This window comes from Lepidochelys kempii, chromosome 9 (genome assembly GCF_965140265.1).
Source record: "Lepidochelys kempii isolate rLepKem1 chromosome 9, rLepKem1.hap2, whole genome shotgun sequence".
NCBI classification, from domain to species: Eukaryota; Metazoa; Chordata; order Testudines; family Cheloniidae; genus Lepidochelys; species Lepidochelys kempii.
In genome coordinates, this window is record NC_133264.1 from 49178485 (window position 1) to 49196765 (window position 18281).

General features: G+C 41.8%; 1 protein-coding gene across 6 annotated transcripts in view; it reads left to right on the forward strand.

Annotated features, from left to right (window-relative positions):
- Positions 1–18281, forward strand: part of VPS8 (VPS8 subunit of CORVET complex) — a 225084-nt gene that overhangs the window by 37312 nt on the left and 169491 nt on the right. For all 6 annotated transcript variants that reach the window (XM_073360260.1, XM_073360261.1, XM_073360262.1 and 3 more), the window contains exons 7-12: positions 2686–2810; positions 5741–5827; positions 9232–9299; positions 10283–10436; positions 10547–10606; positions 11433–11540. In XM_073360260.1, coding sequence (XP_073216361.1) covers positions 2686–2810; positions 5741–5827; positions 9232–9299; positions 10283–10436; positions 10547–10606; positions 11433–11540 — 602 coding nt within the window. The remainder of the gene's footprint in view (positions 1–2685; positions 2811–5740; positions 5828–9231; positions 9300–10282; positions 10437–10546; positions 10607–11432; positions 11541–18281) is intronic.

The window sequence follows — 18281 nt, forward strand, 5'->3', positions numbered from 1 at the left end:
AACACAAGAAAGTATTTTTTCATGCAACACACTGTCAACCTGTAGAACTCGTTGCCAGAGGGTATTGCGAAGGCCAATACTATAATGGGGTTCAAAAGGGAGCTAGATAGGTCCATCAATGGCTATCTTCCAAGAATCTATTAGCCAGGATGGGCAGGAATGGTGTTCCTAGCCTCTGTTTGCCATAAACTGGGATTGGGTGACAGGGCATGGATCACTTGATGATAATCTGTCTGTTCATTGTCTTTGGGGCACCTGCCATTGGCCACTGTCAGAAGACAGGATACTGGGCTTGATGGACCTTTGGTCTGACCAAGTATGGCCGTTCTTATGATGGTCCAGTTTTTGAAAGGTCTGGAACATCTATACTCACACATTAGAGATCCCGTCCCTCCATGGGACCTGAATCTCGTACTGTTGCGGCTCATGTGTCCTCCCTTTGAGCCTCTCGGTTCCTGCTCCCTTCTCCTTCTCTCCTGGAAAGTCTTTCCTGGTTTCAATATCGTCCACTCGTAGGGTCTCCGAGATCAGGTTGCTTACTTCAGAGCCGCCCTATACGTTATTCTACAAGGACACTGTCCAGCTGTGGCTGCATCTAGAATTCCTGTCCAAGGTAGTTTCACAGTTTCATACCAACCAAGACACATACTTACTGGTCTGCTTTTCAAAACCTTGTAAATTGGAAGAGGAGTTCAGATTGCGCGCTCTGGATGTCAGGCGGGCACTTGCACTGTGGGGCTAAAAATAATATTCAGATGTAACTCAGCATAGTTCTTCTAAATTAATGGTGTAAAGCTAGCTAATAAGACACATTTTATAGCTAGATTGGTAAAGAGCTACTTGTGGAAGACTTCAGTTGGTGATGCATTGTTGAATGTTATTGTTGAAAATACCATGCTAATATTACTTACAAAAGTGAATTGTTAAAGGGGCAATCCAGTGTGTGTGTAAATTCAGAATGAACAGGATTGGTAATAAAAATAGGTTGCTCTTTTATAGACTCATAGACTTTAATGTCAGAGAGACCATTATGATCATCTAGTCTGACCTGCTGCATTGGTTTCTCTTGTTAGCAGGAAAACTGCAGCCTCCATATAGTAAAGGGTTTTTTTGTTAACTTTTTGGGAAGCTATAATATTAACGTCAAAAAAGACATGAGACAACTTACAAAACAAGTTTTAAAAAAAAATTATAGAGGTTGCAATTTTCCTCCTAACTGGCAGGTTGTAAGTAAAATTTAAAGTAGGAAGGAACTGATTGTGTTTTGAGCTGATAGGAAGAAAACAACACCTTTCGTATTTCAGACTTCAACTTCAGGAGGAATTGCGCTTATTTGAACATGTGGCAAATGTTTTCAGACAAATGTATTGTTTCAGGTTGGGCTTTATTAACTTCCTTGTTAAATGGTGTCCAGAAATTTCCGGTAAAGAAAGCTGTCTTACCTCCTCACTAGAATCCTCCTTTTTGGTAAGAGAGCAGTCTGTACTGGGAAGGATGCCATTGCTCAAGGAGGCAGGACACAAGTTCCTTTATTTTCACTTCTTCCCCCACCTGTTAGTAAAAAGTAAAAGCAGTTTATTAAAAAAATCAGCTCCAACAGCAACCACGAAAGAATAATTGAAAGGACATTAAATATTTGCCTGTATTTCCAAAAATCATCAGAATTGTTTTTCTTCTGATGTAGTTTTCAAAAACCCCCACCAAATACTGTGTTCTTATTAAAATAGTCTACTAAGTCAAGCAAATACAAAGTGTTTTTCCTTCTCTTTTCTGGTTAAGGGCTTGGCTACACTTGTGAGTTACAATAAAGGAATCGCGGGCACACTAGCTCGCTATCTGTCCACACTGGCAAGGCACGTAGAGTGCTCAGACTCCATGGCTACAGCGCTGCTGGTACTCCACCTCGGCGAGTGGAATAAAGTTTGTTGTGCCCTCGCTGAGGTGCCGCGGCGCCAATGTGAGCGAGGTGTTGCTTTACTGCACTCTGATCAGCCTCCAGAAACGTCCCATAATCCCCTTAAATCAAGTGGCTACTCTTGTCATTGTTTGGAATCGGCTGTAGGAATGCAGAAATGCCCTTTGAAAGCTCCGTTTCTGACAGCCGGCTGCTTATCTGCTCCAAGACAAAGCAACCATTAGTGTGGAATGCTGTGAGAGAGAGAGAGAGAGAGAGAGAGAGAGGTGGGGGAGGTAAGAGGGGTCTGCTGCTGTCTGAACTTACAAGACAGCATGCTGATATGCTCTCAGCCCCCCACATACCCACTCTCTCTCCCCCCACATACACACAACACACTCCGTCACACTCCACCCCATCCCCCCATTTGAAAAGCACATTGCAGCCACTTGCATGCTGGGATAGCTGCTCATAATGCACCGCTGCAAGTGCCGCACATGTGGCCACGCCAGTGCGCTTGAAGCTGTCAGTGTGGACTGACTGCAGTGCTTTCCCTACTGTGCTCTACGAGGGCTGGTTTAACTCAAAGTGCTCTACATCTGCAAGTGTAGCCATGCCCTTTAGACCCTGCTCTTAAATTCTTGTACTTGTACTTAACTTTAAGCATGTGAGCAGTACTCATACTCCAAGTGAAGCATGTGCATAAGTATTTGTAGGACTGAGGCCTTAATTTTAATAGTTATACCTTGTATTTTATCACTGTTTTCTTACTAATATTACTTCTTGTTTAGATCCAAACCAGGCTCTTCGGCTTTGTCTGGGCAGCACTGCTGTTGGGGCCCAGTACGGGGCTATCTCAGCTCTGAGTATCAACAATGACTGTTCAAGACTACTGTGTGGCTTTGCAAAAGGACAGGTAATTGACATTTAATAGGAGTAGGAATGTTGGGGAATAAGAAGGTTAGGGAATGATTGTTTGAAGGATAACAGTTTCTCTTGGTGCAGCGTGCTTGTCTACCAACATCTACCAACATCTCTTCCTAGGGAGCTAGTTGATTTGGGTTTAAGCCTTTCCTGTTTGATCTGAGTGTTATCTAGGAACTATATGCTCCACTTAATCCTGAATTATTTTGAGAGCTCGGATTAATTTGAGTAACTCACATATGAATCTTTCCCCAAAGTTTGGGGCTGCTCAGTGTTATGGTTTTATGTATTATAATGAAGCAGTAGGTCCAAAGTTTGACATGCTTTGGGGAAAGAGGGCTCTGATTTAGTGTTGCAGTTTGCACCTATCTCTGGTCCTAAAGAAAGACAAATATTATGCATAGTTATAAAGTCAAAATTCCAAGGAGATAAAGTGTTGTATGTAATGTTGTAGCCATGTTGTTCCCAGGATATATGAGAGAGAGAAGGTGGGTTAAGTAATATATTTTATTAGACCAACTTCTGTTGGTGAGAGAGATGAGAAAGCTCATCTCTTGCCAACAGAAGTTGGTCCAATAAAGATATTACGTCACCCACCTTGTCTCTCAAGGAGATAAATTTCATATCAGAATAATATTTTAAGATTAAGAGTCTCTGCAACCTTTTCCATAACCTCAACGTGCGTGTCCTTTCTTCATTTATCTTCATCTCCTTTTGTGCCTTTTTTCCACCAGATACCTTTCTCTCTTCTTTCATAACAAGGAAAAATATCTGCCTCCTGTAATAGTATCCCTACTCTGTTGTCTTATTTTCTTCATTTCATTTCATCATTATTCTCTCCTTGGGTTGTGATGGGGAGTGGAAGGGAGGAAGCAGGGTGATGGGTATTAACTTGGGATGTTGTAAAGTAAATACAAATACATTTGTTTCTGTATACACTTTGATTAGCAGTGGCTGAGATGCCTGCTTTTCAAGCCAATTTCAGTAAGTAAAAATTGGAGACCAGAGTTTCTTACACGCTAGGAAGATGCTTGAACATGTTTTTTCCCCCACGAAGTCATGTTCTAGTGAGTTTTTATATAATACCCTGAAGTGGGGAAACTTGAACATTGCCTCTGTGTGCCCCTCTCATCTTTCTGATCTATATAAGGCTTGCGCAAAACTGAGGGTAACAATATGGAACTAAATCTTTTGTTTTGTTGGTCTCAGCACACATCACCCACACTTTTAATATTTTTTAAACTCTTACTTGCAAATAAAAGTTGTTCTATAAAAATAAAGCATAAAAGTATATAAAAGTTGTGTTAAGAATTTTAGCTTTCTAGATGTGTTAGAACTCTTAGATGTAGTAATGGTGAAGTTCTGTAGCAGCATTATAGCTAGAGTAACAGGGAAATCTAGTTAGTTGCCTGAGCATTTCCTGTTTCAGACCATGATTTCAGTTGCTCAAGCTCCATAACATTCTGATCTTTCATGCTGAAATTTTCTCTGATCACTACTGGAAGGTTAGTGGTGTGTGTGTGTGTGTGTGTGTTTGGGTTTTTAAATTTAAAGTTTGAGTAAAAACTATTCAATTAGAGAACGAGAGAAAAATAATTTCTCAATTTTTTTTAAAAAACACCATTTAAAAATATTTCCTTTGTCACAATAGCTAAAGACAGAAAATTGAAATGTAGCAAGGAGGTGGTTAGTAAAGGGATGCAATACCTTTTGATAGTTTGGTGGAAACTGGTTTTAATTAGGCTGTTATGAATCTATGAAAATAGCACTTTGCATCTGGGTGTTCAGTTTTGAATTTTTTTAAACATTTTTTTTATGTACAGTCAGAGGAGGTAAGCTTATGGGACATGCACACTGGAGCATTGCTGCATCCTTGTGATATTCTAGGATATGCATAGGATTCCATAGGGTGCCATTTTGTTTGTGCTGCTGAAAACTTTGTGCACCCAATGCATAAAGGTTTCAATGAGTCAGTGAGACAAGTCTGAGGAGAACTCTCACTTTAAGTGTGGAAAAGCCAATGCCCTGTTGATCCTCTAGCCAAACAGTTCCAGGTCATGGAATCTCTAAAATAATAACAATAAAATTTTACATTAAGACCATATGGTAAAGCACTCAGAAGCTGGGATACATGGAAGTTTTATTGAAGTACACTCAGCCTTAATTCTTCCCTCTTGTGTGCATGCTTTTACAAAGCAGTCTTTAATTACTGGTGGCAAGCCCAAGACTGTGGAACATGATTCCAAAGAATCTAAACCTCACCACACTTCTTTGACTTTACCTTCCAAATAAAATACATACAGTGCAGCATGCAGATATAAAATAAAATTTAACATGCAGTTTTCCTTGAGTGGACAGAGATGAGATTAGAAATTTTTTTTTTGTCAGATGCTAACATGTCACATGCAATGCTGTAGAGTGATCAAATATCCTGGTGATAGGCATGGTATAAGAATCTGAAGAGAATGGAATGATTTATGGTCAACAGGTCTGACCTATCCAGAGCAGTGATCAGTAGTAGATGTTACACATAGATCTCTAATGTTATAGGAGAAATTGTATGAACTGTTGCACTATTTTAAAAATGGTATATTGTAGATAATTAGAGTGTATTATAATTATCCATTCAATTTGATATCATATAAGGTGACAAGAGGTAGGTTTTGCTGGAAATTGAGAGCTTCTGTGGATTTTTTTTTCCAGGCTGTGCATGGACAAGCAAGATAAAGTGTGCATCAAATCAAATTTAGAAATAAGTTATCAGATCCCCTTCATAAAATGAAAATCTAAGATTGGAAATTTCTTGGGAACTGAGAAACTTGTTAATTTATTGATGCTCAGGGAGGCATGGAGAACATCTTGTTTTAGTTTGCACTCTTGATAACAAAAGCCTGTATTGAAGAAAATTAACTTTGTTTGCAGATTACCATGTGGGATCTGGCTAGTGGGAAACTTTTAAGATCAATAACAGATGCTCATCCCCCAGGAACAGCAATTTTACACATCAAGGTAATAAGCATTCAGTATTCTTATTATATAGTTCCCTAATAATCCCAGTAGTAATAGACTATATGTCTTGATGCAGGTAGATCTCAAAGTGGCTTTACAAAGGAGATGATCTCAAAATGCTTTAAAAGGTATACTGATGAAAAGCATTATATAAGAGCCAATACCATTTTATCTAGAGCTTTGTAAAATGGATGCAGATTTTCTTTTTATTTTCTTTTAATTATCTTAGAGTTTTTTCAAGATGAAAAGCAGTAATTAGAAAGTGACATCTACTCCATTGTTAAGATTGCAGCTGAGTTTCTCTTAAAACTTTGCTCCTGTTCCCTCCAAAATCTGCAGATAAGGGTCTAGTAGCCTCAAAATTGATAGGTTAGATCTGGGACTGAGGTAGAATTTCCTCCCAAATTTGAAGTGATGCATCCTAATGAGAGTCCAAAAGTTCTTTGGTTTGTTTTTGCAATCTTGGGCGGGGAGTGGGACTGACAGAGAGAGAAACTTTGGTTTATCAGATTCATCTTGCAAGAACAGCAGATTAGCTGACTAAATCTAACTTAGAAGTTAAAGCTTTAATTAGCAAAGCAAGGTAGGTATGTTACTGACATGCCCTCACTACTTCTGCCTCCTTCTCCTTGGTGGTGCACATAAAGAGCAAGAACCAAAGCACAAGAAGTGCATGCAAGAAGCTAAAGGAGTCTCTTTGGAAGACAGTGCTGATGGGGCTCTGTCCTAATTGTTCCTTGCTGACAAACGAAATGGTCCTAAGTTTAGCAAACAGCCTGGAGACTCTGTTTTCCCAGATGAGCCACCACCCTACCCCTCAGGTGCTTAAAAGTAGGAAACTAAGAATAGGGTGCAAGCCAGGAGGAAGCATCTTCAATGAGATCTTCATGGATAAGACCAGTATTCCCTTCAGTCCCAGACTCGATAAAACCCGGAAGTCCCGTTCTCTGCCTTTGGGAAAAGATCAGGTATTCTTCTTTAAGTAATAGCCCTATGGGTGCTCCATTTCAGGTATTGATGCTCCCACATGCTTTTGCTGGAGATTTTTGGCAGCAGTTCCTATTTTGTTCTGTACGTGCACTGTATCTCTACTTGTGCCCCAACTTGGGATATATAGAGGTTGCAATGAACAAACTACCCTCAGTTTCTTCTCCACTACCTATGTCCTGAGATGGAAAATTTCAGTTGTGCCAAGTAATATAGCTAGTTACCTGTTTCTTCTTAGTTTCTTAATCTTTAGTTAAACTAGTCTGTTAGGACTAGGTAATCAGTTTTTATTTAAATAGTTCTAGTTTAGTTTTATTTTGAGCTGATTTTAGGTGCTTTTTAGGGTCCCTCCCCTTCCCTGAAGGAGCTTTTTTCCCCTTTGGGGTATGCCTAAATCCCTAGGATTTACGAGTTGCCTCACTTGCCAGGAGTCCATCTGAGTTATTGATGGCCACTTGCACCATATTTGCTGCTTGGTGAATACTTGTGTAGCAGCCAAGTGCAAGATTTGCTCAAGATTCAAAAGTTATTCCAGGAAAAACAGAGCTAAAGCTTCATCTCCTTACGATGGAACTTTCCCTCCAACCTGCACCAGGCCTGATAACTGTCTTCAAGTGACCACAGCTCCCTGTCAGCATCCAAGTGAGAATCTAGCAGTATTATTTGTTCCCACGTGAAGGACAATCAGTGGATTCTTTCTGCTCCCATTAGGATCTTCTTCAGCCTAAGATCCACATACTGTATCTTAGCTCCTGGCAGACAGCACACTCTTCTGTTCTCTGGATCAGCTCTAGTAACAGGCCTGTCTGCCCTTCTTAGTAGGGAGTCACCAGTCACATAGACCTACCTCTTCCTGGTGTTGGTGTGATTGGCCTTCCTCCTGTTCTTTCTGGCTGCAAGTCCCCTTGTCTTTTGTTCTCCCTTGCAATCTTCTGCAAGTCATTCTGTATCCTCTTGGGGCTCTGAACTCTGGCTATCTCCATTGTCTCTTCCCCTCTTCTTGTAGGACTAGCCACTCTTCTCTTCTTCCTTGTCCTCCTCCTATCTGTTACTGCCTGCTGTGCCCCTTCATTTTCCAACTCGGCAAACATGTTCCTGAACTCTTTCTTCTTCACTCTGATCTTTTTCCTCTGCCTGGTTCTCATAGTCACATGCTTCCACTGGCCACTTTCCTCACCCAGCAGTCTACCCTCACAGTTGTCTAGTCCAGCTTGCATCTCTGAGTCTTGCCTTCCCTCCATCATTTGCTTGAATCCCCTTTGAAATGCAACCATAGTTTTCACCTGCTTCTCCAAACCTTGGATCGTACCTTCCATCAGCTCTACCAGACGGCACTTCATACAAACTAAGTTTTTGTCAGGTACCCATTCCAGGATAATGTACATCCTGCAGCTTCCACATCTGGTCATCTTCATTGTCTCTTCCATCCCTTGTGTCACTACCGCTGCTGCTTTTGTATCTGTCATAGCCTAAGCTTCTGACGAGGACAAAACAAAATAACCAAACCTCTCCTCCCCCAAACTCCACTCAGAAACTCCCCCTAACATCCCCTGTTTTCGTCTGTATGCCACTGGCTGGCTCCTTCACTGCCTTTATATGCCCCCAATCAGGGAAGTCCTGCCCTCTAATCAGGTCTCCACTTCTCTCACAGCACTGCCCCCTATCAGCCTCTGCAAATTGAAAAAAGAAAAAACACACACACACTCACTCATTGCCCATAAGGAACAGGGGCTTGCCTCCTTGCTTCTCCTCTAACAGAACTCCCACTCAAACTCCCCTGTCCCAAGATCCTCAACTTTATCTCTGTGACAGAGCGTTTTCCTTCCATTCCTTAGTCACATTAAAATGACTAGTAATATATTTGATTAGTAATCTTACCATGCTCACGATCAGAGACAACAGAATCTAGCTGGTCTGCAACATTCAGACCTCTCCCCAGTGACTGGTAACATAGGACTTAAAAAAACAAAAACAAAACAAAAAAAACCTACTAAGGATGTTTCCTCTATCTGGAACCTAGACATACTGAAACTTTAGTGTTTTCTCCCTCAGTGTTTCTCTTGGAAGAAAGGAATCAAAGGGTAGGTGCTTAATAAACTTCCGATACCCGTATTGGGGGTTTTCAGTCATCCTGGACTGGAATCAGTTTTAGGTGGTGGGAAGAAGCACTGTCAGTTTCCCAAAACACCGCTTCCATTACCAGAATGGGATACCTTTGGGGAGTCCTTCACCTCCCCTGCAGGTTGAAATTTAGGTAGATAATGAATCATTTTACAGATACCAGGTTGGGGCAGAAGCACTATCAACTCCCCCCACATCTTTGGCACTGCAATAGAAGGCCAATGTGCTGTCATCGGGTTTGACTTTTTTAAATTTAAAATTGAGACAGAAAAGGTATAATCTAATTCTCTGTTCAGTTTACAGATGACCCAACGCTTGCAATTTGCAATGACAGTGGAGGCTCCGTGTTTGAGCTGTCATTTAAGTAAGAGAATAACTATGTTTTGTGGGAAAGTGACAGTAGAGAGGAGTATTAATTCTGAATCAAAGTTTTTAGAGCTAAAAAAGGATTTGAACTAATAGGGTATCTTCCAAATGGTGAGAAACTCATAGATCAGGACCTTAATAAAATAAAATCAAATAAAGGTACAAAGTTTTATTTCAAAGCCTACAGCAGAAGTAGCATAGAATCTTTCTCTGCCTAAATCATTAAGCAATGTATAAGATCTCCACACCCACAGCACAGGTGTATGTAGAAGACCACATTTGGGGATCACAAGGAGAGAGTATTCATCCTAATGTAGCACAGTTCAACAGATTCCTCCCTACCTTGGACCATATGTTGGAACTAAGATTTGGCCTTACAACTGCAGTAAAATATGCAATTTGATCAAATTTGGATATATTTAGATGGGCGTGAAAAAGGAACTAGAGCAGATTGGTGACTGCAGCTGTGGGGAAAATTACCATTCCCTTAGAAGCTCCTAATCCCATACTCCTGCAGCTGCCCCAAAGTTGCTCCCTCTCTCTCAGCCTGCAGTGCAGCTTTTAATCTTCAGGCCCAGTTCTCCCAACTCTTTCATTGGCAATAGCTGCAAGGTAGTTCTCGGCAGCTTTCTTCCTTTGTGTATAACTTGTGTTATATGCAGCTGTGGGCAGAGACAGGAGTATGGGATTAGGGCCTGACAAATTACAATGGGTGGGGTAGTGCTAACTCTTGGTAATGGGCCAGGAGCTGCTAAAATGCTCTTAAAACAGAATCCCAGTCACTCATCCTGTCCGTGTCTGTGATATGCCTTGAAATGCCATAAAAGCAGTATCCCTAACTCTTACCAGGCATTGTGAAAAGATCTTTTTTTTTGAGTAGTTATCTGAGATCATGTTTTGAATTTTTTTTTTTTAAAGTGTTGGGCAGGCCCATTCTTGGCACTGGACAGGTATTCATCAAGTTGATTGCTTTGTTTTCAGGAGAGTTATGGGTGTGAGAACATGTGAGTCTCGATGTCTGTTCAGTGGTTCCAAGGGAGAAGTTTGCTGTATTGAGCCCTTACATGCAAAGACTGAATTGAGAGATCATCCTATCACCCAGTACTCACTACTGGCAATGGCTTCCCTAACTAAGGTATTCTGCCTCTCTCATAATCTATCTGTGCTAAATTAAAATGAAAGATATTGAAAAATATAGACAAATTATTTTTGTAACTTTTATTTTATTTTATTTTTTGGCTAAAGATTCTAGTCATTGGCTTGAAACCATCTTTGAAGGTGTGGATGACTTTTCCCTATGGTCGTGTGAGTAAGAACAAGTAGCTTCTTTTTGGATTAAGGTCACAGACAACTCTTATGGTGAAGTTCACTCTTAGATCTTTGTATGAGGGAGTTATGGCAGAGGAGACTATGGACCTGATTTATACCAGGACCGGGACTGAGATGGGAGGCAGTGTTTCTGAAGGCTGCATCAGATGCAGTAACTTCTATGGGCGGCTCCTGCAAGCAGGGATAGCGGAGGTATAGGAATGCCTCGGCCATGCCTCCCTGAGGTAGTGGCTCCCATGGCATGGGGCATAAAGATGATTATGACCTGTAGTTGACACCATAAGGGGGAAGAACTCAGTCTTTTTTAAAATCAGTTTAATGAGACCACAGGCAATCAAATACCTTAACCATAATCCTATCGTTATTACAAGGTGTCCCTACAGGGCAGAGTTAGTGCCCTAACTGTACATTTTCATACCTTAACACGTTTGGAGCTCAATCATAGAATTCTTAGTTTTGGAATAAATACAACTTGCCTGTAACATACTTTACTATAAATTACTATGTCCTCTCAGTCTTAACTCCTTTTTAACATAATTTTTTACTGGTAATTTGTACACAGTGCATGAGAATGCCGTGTTTCTCTGTGGACAATGTTGCAGAGAAAATACGATCTTTTTGGTGTCAAAAGTTTGCTTTTCCTGACTTTCTAAATGGATTCTCAAGTGCTGGAGCAGACAGAGACCACTGGCATCAAGAGTTCCATCTGACCTGTTCGTATATCGCACTGAAATCAGAGTGAGTGTTAGCCTAATTCTGTGTACACAGTATTATAAAGAGGCTGTTCTGTCTCTCTTTTTAGATGGATCCCTCTAGTGTGCCACTGCTGGCGTGGCATTTTGTTGCTGCACAGAACTCTGTGAACCCCATGCTTGCCTTCTGTCGAGGAGATGTTGTTCATTTTCTTTTGGTAAGTCTGAATTGCTTGTTGCCTACTGTCTTCTAGATAATTACCTCTAAAACACTGGGACAGAAATTAATTTACTCTGGATCGATGTCGTCCTGTGATGTGAATCACTGCAGTTCACTTTTGAATTGGGAAAGACGTGGTGTCTTTTTTTTTAATTGGCTTGGCAATGCTGTGAGACAGTGCCATTGTATAAATATACCCCAAGTCTAAGATGGCTAGATCAAGTGTGTTTGTAGTTTTAATATAACGAAGTTGAAAAATGTTTTCTCTGGATCCATGCTGAACCTTCTTCCTCCGCTTAACAATTTTTATTGAGTTGTCCTGATTTGGGGCCCAGTCCAATCTCAGTGAAGTTAGTGGGAGCTGGAATGGTTCTTAAGGTATGTCTACATTGCACTGTAAACCTGGACTCAGACTCATGTTTGAGCCCCAATCCTCCTACCATCCACACACAAATATTTCTGACTTGGGTGACTAACTCCTCAGGATCTGAATTGTAGGTCCTGCCGGGGTGGTGGGACTTGGACCAAGTCCTGTCTTTTCGCTGTGTGGACACAGCTCGAACCTGGGTTCCCAGACTCGTGTCTGGAGAGTCTGCCAGTGCTGTCCCACAATGTCCTGGGCCAGTGTTTATTGGTCCTCTATCAAGTACCCACTGGATACCCAGAAACTGGAAGCACCCCTTCGTTCCAGTGCTGACTGTTGAACTTGCAACACAGTTAACCAGTTCCTGTGTTAGCTATGGCCAACAACAAGAAGTAGTTCAGCATTAAGCCCTACACCAGATGTGCTGCTAACTGACCATGGGAATGCAGCCAGATTCTGGTTAATCTCTGGTGCAAGGAAAATAAGACATTTGACATCAGCAAGAGTACCAGAAATGATCACGTCTTACCAGGAAATTGCATTGTTTGTGATGTTGGTGGTTCACCGGACAGCTGATCAGTGCAGTGTGTGAATCAAGCAACTCAAGTCCGATTACCGCCAAGTCAGGGATGACCACCACATCTCTGGGAACTCCCTGTCTACCTGCCTCTTCTGTCAGGAATTCAGCCAGGTGCTGGGAAATATGCCAACCACTAAGCACACAGTGGTACGTTATACTCTAAGTGGAGATGGTCATCCCTGATCCACAGGTGCCACAAGATCAAGCTTAGGAAGTGACTTTTTTTGCACATGCCTGTCCCCGAGGAACCTTTGCGGCTGGAGCAGCTACCACATTTCCTGGGTCCACACTCTGAGGAAATGTTTGAGGATGCCCTGGGGGAGCAGTAGGCAGTGGAACGAGAAGCAGAAGTGGCACTGGAACTTGGTAAGTTTCTGCTTCCAGGTTTGTTCGTATGTGGATGGGGTGGATTTCTGTCTTATGACCCAATGAAATGATTATTACAAGCCAGGTGTTGCAGCATGTATCTGCTAATGAGACAATGCACGCCAATGGCACGGCCAGACCCACAGCCACCCCCACAACATGGAATTCAAAATAGCTACTGGGAAGTGAAAACAAAAGCTAAACAAGCAGTTATGATGAAATTTTTACTCTATACTCATAGGTTACAAAGTTGTGTTGGGGCATTAAAATTAAGGGCCTTATACTGCCTTCCCTGAAAGTATGCCCCACTGTACAATTTGGCCACATCAGACCATCCCAAACTGCCTGTTCAGTTAGTCTAAACTGTAATAGGTATGTGTGTGTATGTAGTCCGTGGTACCATATTAAACATCCAAAATGCAGAAGGGGATGGTATTCAGGTGATGGATGCTCTGAGTCCAGGCTATTCTTGGGATAGGTATTTAATTCTTGGATGGTGTATCATGAGTCCAAATTGTCCAGGATGTGTGTTTGTAGTCCATGGCAAGCTGCGGTATTGTAAGCCCAAGCTGCACTGTGTTCACTGCATGAACGCAGGGAGCTTTCAGGGAGGCTGCAATACATCTGCTGACTAGAGTACTATCCTGTTAATCCCACCATGAATTTTCACCAAATCCTGTTCGCTGCTGATTGCCAGCTCTTCCTGGAGCAGGAACTACAGATGAACAGTCACATTTCAGAGCAGGATATTATTAGGGCCTCCTCTATAGGCCACTAGCCCCCTCCATTTATAGATTTGCGTGTGATACACATAAAAAGCTTTTTAGCAGACACGTCTGGCTTGGTCCTGGTAGCCTGGAACAGAAGATCCCTTTGCTATGTCTTCCAGAAAGTGGACTGCCTAAACAGATTCTAAAGCCATAGGTAGCAAACCACACCAAGTGTCCCTCTGTCTGCAACCATAAGGGGCCAGTGGTATGGAAATTTTATAAATTGATTTTGTAAACTGGACTTTATGATAATGTCCGATGGCTTTCTGCTCTGCACAGCTCTCAAGTATCTAAAGGGCATCTGAGAACTCTGGTTTTGTTATATTCTGAAAAAAAATGATTAAAAAATATAATTTGAGATTGTTTGAGATTCCACAACCACTTTTGCTACAAAGGAAGTCAAATTTTTTGGACATACTCAGATAATAATGTATCGTTTCATTTGTCTTGGCAGACCCTTCCACCTCTGCAGGGCACCCACAGTCAATCAGGCGTCTTGCATTGTGTACACTCGTACAGCGTCAAGGAGGAGGCTGATATTAATTAATGACGACTGCAGAACCAATGGGAGAAGGAGGCAGGCCAGGTTGAAGGACAGAGAGAGACTGCAGAGCATGAGGAGAGATTGGCAGCATAGCTGGACCATGAGCTGGGCTTGAGTGCAGCACTGAGAGCTGTTTGAGGAGGAGCTTGTGCTCAAGACAGTAGGAGTGCAGGCTCCAGTTCCATCTGCACCTCCCACTCCAGCTCTTTGCCCTGAGTCCTCACCACACTATGTCCTGCAGCCCACTTCGGACAGTTCTGTTGTTGGGTGGTCTGTGTCGCAAGGAGTGAACGCTTGCTGGAATGGGCAAATGTTCCCTGTTCATTCCTCCACTTCAGTGCAGCAGTGGTAAGTGTGTGCAAAACACATCAACAGGATCAAAGAGAACAAATTCTGCCTTTGATGGTGGCTGGCCTGGCTGTCAAGTTTTATTAAATGGATGTGCAAAAACAGACTCTTGCACACAGGTGTGGTGTCATGAGGATTGTTTATTACCTTAACTAAAACTGAACTACATAAATAGCAATCCATAAGTGGTGGGTTGAAGCACATGCCCATTTTACAAAATAAAGATAAACGCTTATAAAACATAATATAGTCTATCATACCCATGAGCTTAAATTCTTCATAAAAACCATCACCATTGGTAGAAAGTGTGAAGGGGACCCAGCCAGTCCCTCAGGTAGTATTCAATCACTGTTCCTATTATTGATATAGGGACTCATTCATTCATCTATTGGGGCCATGCAAACCATAGTATGGGCACACAAAGCATCCCTGATTTCCATTGCATATGTGGAACTCGCTCCAGTTATGACTGTGTACTGGTTCTTTCTGGCTGTGTACTGGTTCAACAATACAGTAGTGCCATGAGTCCACTCCTGACAAAATGGCCCACCTTTTTCCTCAGAGCACAGCAGGCCATTTATAACAATGACGCCATTTATAACAATGTCATTTGGTAGGATTAGTGTCACCACTTGTCCATGAAGGTAATGTTTTTATCTGCAGGAAATGCTGGCATGATGCACTTAACCAGTACAATCCATGCTATTGTCTGTGAATCTATGTCTGTGGTCAACCAGGGACTGCAGGATGATGGAGTAGTACCGTTTGCAGTTTATACATTCATGTGCTTCTTGACGAAAACAAACTATGGACACATGAGTCCCATTAATGACCTGGGATCAGTTTGGAAAGCCCATTCTCTCAAAACAGGCAGTTATTTCAGAAAGATTGTGATGTGGTGGACATAAACAAACCTCTTCCCCCACAGTTGACTTGCCAGCACCAAACTGGTTAGCCATGGACCTGTAGGATTCGTGGTAATCATCTTCCTGACGACTGTTGCAACCCACTTCTGAAGTGGCTTATCTTCTGTGTTTGTCCTGAAGCTGGAAGGTCTAGCAAGCTGATCACAAACCTCCAGGAATGCCCACTTCTCCATGTGAAAGCTCTGGTTATCCCAGGTCCGTATGATGACGAGATCCCACCAGTCAGTACTTGTGACCCTGCTGTAGAAGCACCTGTCTACATATGGGCAATCTGGGAGTTATAGCAAGAGTTATGAACGTCATCAGCAGGTTAGAGTCTGCCATGTCCATCTCCTCCTTTTGAGAGGTGCTTTCAATGGGTCAGAAAACGCTGCTGAAATGTCCACCAGTGTCTCAGGAATGTTTTGCCTGTTTCCTGAAATAGGAGTGAAAGCACAAGCTGGACAAATTCTTCCAATGGCAGTTCATCCATGTTGCTGACTCCAGTTGCTGGGAGCATGAATATGGCTCAGCTGCACGTGTGGGCAAGCTGAGAATTTCCAGTCAAGTTGCTGCAGGATGGGCAGACAAGTTTTCATGGTGTACTGTGGGAACCCCAAAGCATAGAGCGACTATAACTGGGGAGCATAGTAGGAAGCCTGGGATATGCCTCCAGAATCAGAAGGTTTGACTCAGGTCTGTGTAATGCAGCCTGGGTGCGTCAGCACAGTTGTGTGACTTGGGTCTAGAAATTGTAAACCTGGGTTCATTGTGCAGTGTAGGCACAAAAGTGTGGGCTTGGAAACACTGAGTCTGGAGATTTGTGTTCCACAGGCCTGGGTTTACAATGCAGTTTAGACATGCCCTTAGAGAGCAACTGAATTGTGGGGAGAGGATTTTTCCAGACTGCTGGATCTGAGGGATGTGTCTAGACTGAGTGGCTGAGAGTGGCTAACTACTTGGGAAAGGCCCATTGGCTTGTGTCAGGGCATGAAGTTTCTACAGTAGCAATATGATCAGAGAGCGAGTTGCTTGTAAACAACTTACGGTGTATTTTCAAGAGGAAGGATGGTCTTATGATTATGGGTAATATACTGGACTGTGACTTGGAAGATGAGATTCAGTGTCCATCTCTGCAAAGATTTCCTGTAAGACCTAGAGCAAGTCACTGAGCTCTTTGGGCTTTAGTTTTCCACGGGTATATAACTAAGGTAATTCATTCTCTCTCTCTCTTTTGTTTTTATTTAGATTGTAACCTCTGAAGGCTAGGGACTGTTTCTTACTATGTGCTACTGCAACACCTAGAACATTGGGGTTCCTGTTTGAAGTCTGTACGTGCTATCATAATGCAAATACTGTTTCAAACAATATACTGTATAGTCAATTATTTTTGAGGCAAATAGTTGATACATTTACACCTTGTATAATGTTCAATTTGCAGTAGTGGCCATTTAAATTAGCTACAATGTAAAAAGTTCTTTAATTTTATGCCACTGTCCTTATACTTTATCTTGCTGAAAAATAGCTTCTGAGGGCAGAAATTTTTCACTGATATTTATTTAAGCCCTGAGGTGACTGCTTATTATTTAAAGACAGATTGTTAAATTCTTCACAGCTATATTTTGAACTCTCCACATGCAAAGAAGCCTTATTTCAGTCTTTGTTGCTGCAAACCCTATGTTTTGTGCTTGGATAAATCAAAATCCATTATTAATTAATCCAAAATTAATATTGAAACTCTAGACGTCGACTTACGTTGATAATACTAGAGAGCTACTCAACCCCTCAGCAAGAGCCCTCCCACAAGGGGTTAGCCCCCTTCTTTTCATTGTGAAATATTATACTGTGAGAGGCATGGTGAGAAATGATGGGCTCGATGGGTAACTGGCTCTTCACATACATTGTTCTTACCCTCTCTCTAAGGTGGTCTGTAGAGGTGTCAAGTGTATACACCATCTTCTAAAAACCAGACTGTTTTTTAAATTAATACAACAAAAACTTCCTTGTGAAGGAGTTGGGGTTGTTACACAAACACACAACCACAACAACAAGGGAATAAAGATAAGCTAATTTAGAATACAGTATATTCCGTCTATTCCTTCACTTCTAGGCGCACACTTTATTGTATGCCAAAGGTTCTCAAACTGCAGAATGTATTCGGGGGTGGGGGGACGGGACGGGACGTAAGCTTTAGGGGAAAAAAAATTCTGCTCACATTTTACCCACAGCAATGAATAACTAGCAAAGCTGATTCTCCCTGACATATCAGGTCCTCATATGACACTGTGCATTTTGACAGATTTCTGTTAAGCTTGCATAGCATTATACAAAGTCGTTGCCATCTGTATGTTAATCTGTTTGCTATGAAATGGTGTGCACTTTTAATTGTAAGCATGGATCACAATCAGTTTTGCTTTTGCTCTTATTACAATGGATTGTTGGCTCTTTTTGAATCAATGTTTTATTGTTTTTAATATTGAGTTGCATGTTTTGTTTTTATTGGCATATACACTTGTGGGGTGGGGTGGTATAAAATATTAGACACAAAAAAGGGGTGCATGGTCAAATAACTTCGAGAATCACGGCTGTATTCCACAAGCCATGCACTTCAGCCATAACTCTGTTCACCCACCTATTCCTTTTTGTACTACCCTCTCCCAGCACTAATATTGCAGATATGTAGTGTACTAGTTTGGAAACCTGGGATTCCTATGAGGGCAGAGTTAAGGTTGTGGTGTGAATAAAATCTGACCAGAAAGTATAGCTCCTGTTGGAAAAGGCTTATGTTCTCACAATGCATGAACTTTCTCCGTTGGCAGCTGTTGGCATTCAAACTTTCACTTATGACAGGCCTTGACAGGC